General features: G+C 30.1%; 1 protein-coding gene across 1 annotated transcript; it reads right to left on the bottom strand.

Moving 5' to 3' along the window:
• Positions 1–5,771: 5,771 nt before the first annotated feature.
• LOC107639015 (class-10 pathogenesis-related protein 1) lies at positions 5,772–7,076 on the bottom strand. The gene is made up of 2 exons (XM_016342421.3): positions 6,755–7,076; positions 5,772–6,259 (listed from the first exon to the last, which is right to left on the bottom strand). The coding sequence occupies exons 1-2, from the start codon at positions 6,933–6,935 to the stop codon at positions 5,958–5,960; spliced, it is 483 nt and encodes a 160-aa protein (XP_016197907.1). The 5' UTR covers positions 6,936–7,076; the 3' UTR covers positions 5,772–5,957.
• Positions 7,077–10,396: the final 3,320 nt, after the last annotated feature.

The following is a 10,396-nucleotide window of genomic DNA, read 5'->3' as shown; positions in this document are numbered from 1 at the left end:
TAACGCCCTTCGATGAAGTCTTTAGGTTATTTCGAAACCCTTTCGTATGATCATCGAAGGGGCCATGTACATGTCTTTCTTTATTAATAACTCTTAATCAGGAATGGAAGGAAAAAAAGGAAGGACCTGATTGATTTCGGAAGGAGGGAGTAAATGGCTTAGAAAACAGTGCATCTGATCATCAACAACGAAAGGAAAAAGATTTTTTTTTTTTTGCATTGGCAGCATCAACGGGTTCCTCAATAATAACATTGTGGTCTTGAGCTATAATTCGGAGGTTCATACATGGAATTTCCTTCATAGCTTCTTTTCATTTTGAAGAGGGAGAATGATTGCTGCTAGTAGCCATAGTGATTCTGAAAAATAAATAGCGACAATATAAGTGAAATAAAAATACTCCTTTATAGAAATAAATATATGTGATTGATAGCTTAAATGTATGTGGTAAGTATATGAAAATACCTTGAAGGAAGTAAGCAAATGAAGTTGAAAATTACAAGTAGTAAGGAACTTTTGAAGGAGGTGTTCTCTGTTCACAGATGCAGAATAAAAAAGATGAAAGGATATGATACTTGGAAGGAGAAAGTACACAATAAAAAGGTTTCTAAAAAATTTTAAAAGTTTAGTGAAGTGATGTATTTATAAAATTGTGTGTGAAAGAAGTCAACTAGAGAGAGTTGACGTGTCTGAATTTGATGGGAAAGTGTGCATGATGAGACGCCCATTTAATGAATGTGATGGAGTGGAGCGGTTTCTAAAAATTTGGTGTCAATTGAGGATCCTAAACGTTTTAAATTTAAATTGTGCTTTCTCAATGAAATTTTAAATAAGAGAGAGAAAGTTTTATTAAATCTAACACATTCTTTGTTTTAAGAAAGAAGTTGTCAGTTCAAGGAGGGCATTTGTGGGCCAAAAAAATAAAATAATTTGATAATGGATAAATCGAATACACTTCTTCGGACTATGTCGAAAAGGTATTTAAGGTGATCGAAGAGAAATTATTGATGAGCAAGCTAGCTTGGTCGAAGATATATATCAAAAACGAAGATCTGTGATATCGAAGCAATGGGAGATCAGTATTGAGGCAGTTGAAGAGGTTATGACACTGTTTTTGTGGTAGGAACAGTTAAGTTTAGTTTCTTTATATGTAGAGCACATGAAGGAATTATGATTGATTGAAAATGGCTATAAATATACATTGTTTAGAAGCAACAAGGGTTGAAATTCATTTTTAGAAAAAGCACTCACAATATCACATTCTCAGAGACTTTTTTATCTGTTATTTTTTCTGTAAAATTCTTTCCATAATCTTTATTTTCATTTTAATTTTTTTTACAAATTTCTTTTCCTGCAATTTATTTTCTCCCCAAATTTTTTTCTTTCTTTTGAATTTTAAAGTCCTTTGATTGTGTCAAAGATGATTTGTTATTTTCTTTAAATTTAGTCATTTATTTTATTTCTCTTGCATCTTTTTCATTTTAAACTTTATAGTCTTTTACTTTTATCTCTACATTCTTTGGTTTCATCACTAATCTAATAAGAGTCTTTAATGTACAATTAAAAATTGAAATCTTAAAAAAAAGTAGATTTCGCTCCAAAATCATTAGATATCAAACCAACCCAAATTTAATTCAGATTTATTAAAAATCTGCATAATAATTACATATCTGTCACTTATCATTTGAATGAATTTTTTTTCATAATTGGATTATTTATGACCAATTAAAATTTTAAATGTTTTATATATATCAATAATTGATTAAAGAAAATTTTCACTCAATCATAGTTTTGGTTTATTTAAATAATCTTAAACATTATTAGGAGTTAGGACACACACTCATTTTAAATTGTGTTTCACTAGACAGTAAAACTGCACAAGCGATTCAGGAACAAGCAGGGGTTAACTTTTAAAGATTTTCTATTTTTTTTTTAACAAAAGAAAAACAATTTCTAGTCATTTTTCTAGATACTATGAGTTTTTTTTTTATAATTTTATACATAAAATTTATTTATCCGGAAAAAAATGATCTCTCATGTTTTTTTTTAAAAAAAATTAAGATTAGTTGTTAGTCAATCAATCTTAATTATTATTAATTAATAGGGGTGGGGAGATTCGATCAGAGACTAAAATAAATCAACATTACTTGACGTAATATTTTGAAATTCCAATATACAACTCGGAGTCCTCATGTTATCACAATCATATAACGGTTGAACCAGATAGTCTTTCATAATTTATTTAAGTTTGTATTCTCTCCCTTGAAGATATATGTTACTCTGAAAATTAAATCAATATATTTGGATATAAATTATATTAAATTATAAATCTACAAAAATTTTAAAATAAGAATTATCTTAGAATAAAAAAATTTATTATTTGTCATTCTCACTTTTTTTTCCTAAATATTTCATAAATTTAATATTTTTTTACCAACCATATTATATATATAATAAAAAATTTATATTAAAATATAAAATATATATTAAAAATTAACTAAATAATATAATATATATTTATATACAAATATTAAAATTAATTTATTAATATCTGATTTTTTTTTTCGACCTAAGTACTGGGCCCAGTTGAGGAGAAATTAATTAATGTAAAGTGTACGTGTATGCATTAGTGACAAAACACATTGAACTATTTAATTTGAAGTTGTAAAAAAGAGTCGTACTATATATTTGTAGTCTTTATCATCGAAATGCTAAAATCACGCAACGTAATTTTAGTACACTCAAAGCCAGTTAATACAATTAATTAGTCCCCGTCATGCGTCGTATTCAATTAATTTGACTAAATACTCATCAAAGTACAAAAATACAATAATGTCATGTAAGATTAATTTGACTAAAGAGAATATATTAGCAACGAAAATTATATATAAATATCTGCATCTTTTATTTAGCATATGATATTAGGCGTGCATTTGTATTTTATTTTTTTAAAAAGGTAAAAGCCTATTTGATTTTAATATGAAACTCTTATCTAAATTTTTCAAAAAACTGAAAACCGATTTAATTTATAAAAAAATTAGTTATTTTTATAAAATTTACATAAATATGTGAAAACTGATTTTTTTTACTAATTTTTTTTTTATACTTAACAAAGGCCATAGCCAAACAGTCAAACACATCCAAAATTAGTAATATAAATCTTTAAATTAACTCCTCCCTCATCCAGAATCTTCTCTAAATATCCTAAAACTGTTTATTTTTAAACTTTTTATTGTTATTTAATTTTTTGTAACTTACATAAATAAATGACTGTATATAAAATTCTAATTTTTTTTATTAAAAAAATTTCAAGGACGGCAAAGTTTCAAAATTGGCAACCAAATTAAGCTTGTCGCTTTATAATTTATATAGTGCTGAAAATTCGTGGTTCTTGGGACTCTGATATTCAATTATACGCTGAATTCATCTCAACCCTTATCCAACTGCAAAGACTTTTGATAAATAGAGTTGAAGTCCATTTCCTAAAATATAATAACCTTTTGTTGAGGGAAAAATCATAGATAAAAGTATACAAGAGGGACGTTTTTGTGGGAGTATAATTGAACAATATTGGGAGAATAAGAATTGGCTTCGTCTGTCAGAGAGAACAGTTCTTTTGGATGGAATGAATAAACAAAATTCTATTTTGACAACTATATCTAACCATTTTTATAAGTGTTTTAAATATTCCTAATATAAAAAATTAAATATTATTTAAAAATTATTAATTTATATTTTAGAATATTTAATTTAATTTAATATTTTTTATTTTATTTATTTAATTATTAAATTAAACTTTATCCTATAAATTTAAAATTTTATTTATTTTAACTTAATAAAAAATTATAAATATCTCATAAATTATTGTAATGGTCATATAAAAAATTAAAAGTGTACACATTTTTTTTAGTTTCATGATAAAATTATTATATAGACAAATGAAGTTTAGTAATTTTTTTTTGTATTAGAAAATTGGATAAAAAGTTAAAAAATTCCTTTGATTTATGACGTAAACAAGTTAGATTGAAAAGTCCATTTTTTATTGTATCAAAAAATTAGATAAAAAATAAAATAATTTTTTTTATATTCAATTTCAATGTGTCTATTTTATTTTCTATTTCAATTTTAATATATCTTTTTATTCGTTTTACTTATTATCTTTTTGTTTACTCTTTTTTCTGCATCGAGTATAAAAAATAAGAGGAAAGAGTATTATAGATGCCGAAGCTTTTTTTAATGAATATATATATATATATTTTTGAAGGTTTAATAATTCTGTTGGTCTTTATATATAATTTTACTAAATTTTTAATTAGGTTTCTATATATATTTTTTTTTAATTGAGTTCCTATACCATATTAGATTTTGTAATTAAGCCCTTATTAACAGTTAATGTAAAAAAATGTTTATAAAATATAAATTTACTAATTTATCCATATCTTCAACACAGAAGAACCATCTTACTCCCTATTTCTCTACTCTGCGAACTCAAACACCAATCTTCGCAAAGCCATCCTCCTCCATTCAATCCAACCTTCTCAGTGGCATTCCGTCAAACACCTCACCCCAACCTCTTCCATTCCCTTTTTTCTTCCACCCTCACCGCCCTCCATCACTACCCCCACCTCATCCACCCTCTATTCACATATTATACGTTTTGCACCCTACCCTCTCAACGGCGTCGATTTCTCCTGCAACCGTCATCGTCGTCACCGCAAAGGTCTTGACACCGCCACTCTTCTCACCGCCATAGCAGGTTCTCTTCCAACTCCGGTAGTAGCGTCGTTTTGCACCCCTTATCGGCGTCGAACTCTTCCACCTCCGCCGACTATTTCTCACCGATGGCGCCATATCGTGATGGAAATTCTAGTGTCGCGACAGTACCAACATTTTCTCGACAAGACCACACCGCACATGCTCCGTCGCTGGATTGGTTCCTTGATCGTTGCTTGTATCTACGTTTTGCGCATATACTTGATCCAAGACTTTTACATCGTCTCCTACAGTCTCAGAATCTACATGCTCAACCTCCTCATCAGATTCCTTTTCCCTCAAGTTGATCCCGAAATTCAGGAACTCTACGATGGTGTCACTCTCCCCGCTAGGGGCTCCGATGAGTTTCATCCCTTTGTCGCCTCCCTAAGTTCAAGTTCTGGTATTCAATCAATATGGCTAATTCAGGATGGTCATTTTAGTAGGCATGTGGATAGTTATTTTAATTCTTATATGGATGGTTATTTAATTGGATTGTGTTTAGTTATATACAATTAAAATATACTATATGTTCAATTCACTAGATATGGATGATTATTTTTATCCTTAAGTGGATGGTTATTTTCAATAGGAGTGAGCGATGCAGTCACGGTGTGTTGCAAGCTAAGCAGCAACGACAAGGAGGAATCAGGCAGCGCCATTCATTTTTGGTCTGGAGAAAAGCAATGTCGATAAGGGTCTTGTTGACGGAATCAGTGGCGATGAGGAGGATCCCGATGACGACGATGGGACTAATTGGAGATCAAGCGACGGTAACAATAGCAGAGAATTTCACAAAAAAAATTGGTATTTTAATAAATTAAGATATAATGAATGGTTAAAATTTTTAAGTTATTGAATGAGATTTTTTGATCGGATAATTTAGGTAGAATATTTTTTTCCTTTTAATTTCATTAAACCAAATTTTTAACTCATTGTTCATATTGTTCATATTTTTAACTTTTTATTTTACTATGTCATTATCAATTTAAAAAAAACCTTATTCAACCCCTTTTCAATTAGCTTAATCAACCCACCTATATATAATTAGCTCAATCATTGATACATATTAACTTAGATCCAATCTAAGTATAATAAAGTTTCATACACACGTGTATCCAATATGAAATTAAGTTTTCCCCATTATATGGCAGCTCTTTATTGTTGGGCATGAAGGTGATGAATGGCAAGTGTATATATAGATTTGGTTATACATAATGAGGATTTGCAAGAAGGTAAGCCTCAATGAACTTGAGAAGGCCTTCAGCCCTGCTTTGGTTACTCTTGAGCACTTCATCACACACCTCAGCATCTCCTTTGGTGAAATACTTTATGTTCACCTTCCTAATGGATCCTCCTTCCTCTTTTGGACCTTCCATTACTATGGTCTCAAATGAGATCTTCTCCCATGTTTCTGGTAACCCTACACCCCCAATTATGCTGTAGTTGTATACCCATTTGGCCTCATCAACTTCTTCAACTTTGTGCAATACATACCTGCTTTTCCCACCTTTAATAATATAAATAAAAGTCAAACATAAAGCATTTTCCATATACATAAAGCATTTTCTCTAACATCTAATTAGATATCAATGTGAAATACGGGGTTTTTTTTTTTTTTTTTTTAAATATATAAACGGTTTATTATTTATGGATATAGATAAAGTTTTAATATTAAATAAGAATATGCATGGATTAGAATTAAGTTAGGCAGCACACGTATATTTCGATCATGATGAGTATGTAGACTATATCCTTTTTTTTTGTCCTTATTTTTTGATGTCATAGACTATATCCTTTAATCTGTGATATTAATCAATCATCATAAATTAGTATTATTATATATGAAAAATTTGAAAATAAGATTAAAACTCTTTTGATAAACAATAAGAATATATAATTGAAGATTTGAAGTATAGTGGATGGTGTGTTAAATATTAATAATTAAAAGTTAAAACCTATATATGCTTTCCCTTTTTTTTTTTTTTTTTTGGCTAGCACTGACCTTCAACCAAGGTGATCTTCTTTATTGTTCCAGCAGCACCATTTCCTTCAATTGTTTCAACACACTGAATAGAATCTACAATCTTTGGGAAGAGATTATGAAAATCTAATGCCATAGCTTTGTAAAGCCTAGCAGGAGCCACAGAAGATGGAGTAGCAAATTCGTGTGTAAAGATACCCATTATTATGATGAAGAATTTAAGATAATGATCTCTAATAATCTAAGTTAAAGTTAATTAGATTCCACAAGGAGAGGAACATAGTAGTGATCATGCTAATATACAAATTAGTCTATGTGGTTAATTAATATTATAAGCGAGGTGCGGTGTATATATTCATATATAATGCATGATTAAGTTGATGTTTTTGGCGTCTTTGGAACAATAATCTTTAATTTGAGGAGTCTCACTTTGGTGGCACAAAATGTTAAAATCTTCCCCTGTATTATGCTGTGATTGTAATTATTATTTTTTAAAGTAAGGTACTCATTACCAAGCCATTTCTCTATTTAATTATATCTTAAGAGCATAATATATTGTTTTCAAGTACAATAATTCATCCTCTAAGTTATTGGGTAATATAATATATATACAGTATTATTAGCATCAATTATGACATAAATATATTTACTTTTAATTTCGAACTTGATAAAGATAATAATTTGGTTCAGATTTTGTCACATCGAAAGTTAGGTGTACCTTTATTTTACAAATTATTTAGCATTATCTATTTGTCGATGAATTGACGTGTGACTTTGTCTCCTTGTTAGAAACTTATATGGCATATTCCCTTTACTTGGACAAAAGATTATTATTGATTCTAATTTTTAATAGACAAAAAGTTAGATCATTTTATTTCATGATAGAGATTATTTATTTATTTATTTATTTATTTATTTATTTATGTATTTGTCTACTTATAAGACAGGAAAGTTGGATATTTACTATCCATTACATAACAATAATTTTGAGTCGATTTTCCAAAGTTAGTCTCCTCTGTGACTATACGGTCCATGTTTGAATGAATGAGCCACCTCAGAGTCTCCTTAAAAGACTCTTCATAGTTCATAGGGCTTTTATACATTTCATAAACTAGAGGTTGTTATCTTTGAGTCTTTTTCTTCTTTTTCTTTTTTTTTTTTTTTTTTTTTTATCTTTATCCCTTCTTGTATCAAAGAAAAGAAAAAAAAAATTAGGCCGCGGTTGCCCCTTCACAAAATAATGTTATAATTACTTAATTAATTAACCATTATATTAGGTATACATAAAAAAAATTAAGGTATTTAATTAATTATTTATATAAAAATATATTAAAATATAAAATATATATTGATAGTAATGTTAGAATTTAAAGAGGAAGTTAAATCAAATTAATTTTAAAATTAAAATTCTTTTGTTGTGTTTTTACATAAGTAAATTATGTAGGAAATTTTTTATATTTTTGTTGAGATTGAAAAACTTGAAATATAATAATGATCAAACATTATTAATTAGAAAAATTGTTAATTTGATTTTTGTTTTAAATTGTTTGTTTAATAATTTTGTTTAGTGTGTAGACTTTAATTGGGCCAAAAGACAATATAAGTCCAATATGATGAAATTGTGACAAGTCCTTGTGCAAAAATATTTCATATTTTGTGGCTGAATTATTTAATTGGATAGCAAAATAAATTAGGCCATAAAATATGTGAAAAGTCCAAAACAATGCTTCCTTTTGATCCAACAATTTGTTGGTCCGAAATCGAAGAAGAAAGAAAGCAAATAGAGCATATTTGGTTCGGTCACCTACTCTCCATTGTGGAATGGAATTCAAAATTTAATTGGATTAATGACTTGCATTGGTAACTGAAAGAGAAAATTAAAAGTGATTAAATAAGCATTGAATGCTCCACACGTTATTCCATTCCTTGTGAAATGTGAGTGGGATTTCAATTTCATTTAATTGTACTTTGAAAGCTTTGTATCTTCTCTCTCCTCTCTCCCTTTATTTCGGTCATTTCATTGTCGGAGAAGAAGATAGCAAGAACAAGTTATTAGAGACACAGTGAAGCTATGAAGAAGCAAAATGTTAGGATGAAGAAGGTCAGTAAAGAAAAAGGAAGATCTGAAGCATGGTGTGGCTAAAATCTTTGCCATTGAAGGCAAGATCTCAAGAAGAAGCTTCAAGATCTTCATGCCAAAAGTAGAAGCAATCGGCTGCGGTTAGAGAAGAAGATCTCTGTGATAAAGCTCAGTTCCATTTTTGTTCATCCAAGACATAAGGTAGCTATTGGAGCTATGTGGAGGAAGAAGCAAATATGGAAAGGAAGGAGCTGTCAAGGATCAAATATTCATCAAGGGTCAGAATTCATTTTTGGGGACAAAGTCAAGATGAAAGGCTCAGATTGATGAAGTTTGATGAGAAGGGATGAGAGAGAAGTACATGCATGTTGATTTGCTTTCGGTTTTCCCTCTCTCTTCTCTCTGTCCGAATCGGCTATGTGTTGGAGAAGATGTTGGTGGCTTGGTTGAACTTGTTTCAACCTTGGAAGCTTCCCCTTCTATAATAAGGGTGAACGGCCAAGGGTTGAAGCAAAGGAGAGAAAGTGTAAAGTACAAAGTTCTCATAGCTACCCGAGCTTCCTGAGTTCTTCTCCTTCAAAGACATTCATTTTGTTTTCTTTTCTTTAGTTTTGTCTGTTTGAGTCTCATGGTAAAAGGCAAATAGAGTGAGGTCTGTAAGAAAAAGTCAGTGAGAAAAAAAAGGCAGAGAGAACAAAATTAAAGAAAAAGCCAGAGATGTCTAAGAGTTCCTTTGTACATCTGTATGTTGTGTTTCATGATCCTATGGGGATTCTCTTGCATGTTGGGTTAGCACTTTGCAGTTGAAAGCTTGGTAGGTGTCCAAGTCAAGTTCAGATTTGGGGATAGAATCTGGATTTGTCCCAGATAGGAATGGGTAGTTCCTAGGGAAGAATTGGTGTATGTAATCTGATGTTTATAATAAAATTCTGTCACAGTTGTGATGGAGACTGGATGTAGGCTGCATTATACTTAGCAGCTGAACTATGATACTTTTGGGTGTGATTCTCACTTTCTATTCTACTCCGATTTTGTTTCTATTGCGAAGGAGACAAAAATGAAAAATATCTCCTAACCAGTTACGAGACAAAAAGAAAATATCTCTTGACTTGTTATGAGACAAAAGCAGAAATATCTTCTAAAGTTTCTTTGAAAAAGCAGCAATTAATACTCAGCAAAAAGGGGCGAAGATTTAACCCCCTTCTCTTAGCCACTGATTACCATCAATTGGTATCAGAGCTTGGTCTCAAAGAGATCAAGCTTTGCATCTTGGAGAAAAGATCCTGATGGCGGCTAACAGTGGCTCAAATCTGGTGGCATACACTCTGACAGAAGGACAGTCAAGCAACAGACCTCCATTCTTTAATGAAAAGAACTACGGTTACTGGAAAGAAAGAATGAAGATATTTGTTCAATCAGTAGATTACAAACTTTGGAAGATAATCCTGGAGGGTTCACAATTTCCAACCACTACAAGAGATGATGGTGTGGTTACACTCAAAGGTGAAGCCGATTGGAATGAAGAAGACAGAAAGAAAGTAGAGCTCAACGCCAAAGCAGTCAACTTACTCAACTGTGTGGTC

The sequence above is a fragment of the Arachis ipaensis genome, chromosome B4 (assembly GCF_059453495.1).
Source record: "Arachis ipaensis isolate K30076 ecotype BB chromosome B4, ASM5945349v1, whole genome shotgun sequence".
Lineage (NCBI taxonomy): Eukaryota > Viridiplantae > Streptophyta > Magnoliopsida > Fabales > Fabaceae > Arachis > Arachis ipaensis.
The sequence above is the reverse complement of the archived record's forward strand: the minus strand, read 5'-3'. Positions and strand labels throughout refer to the sequence as shown.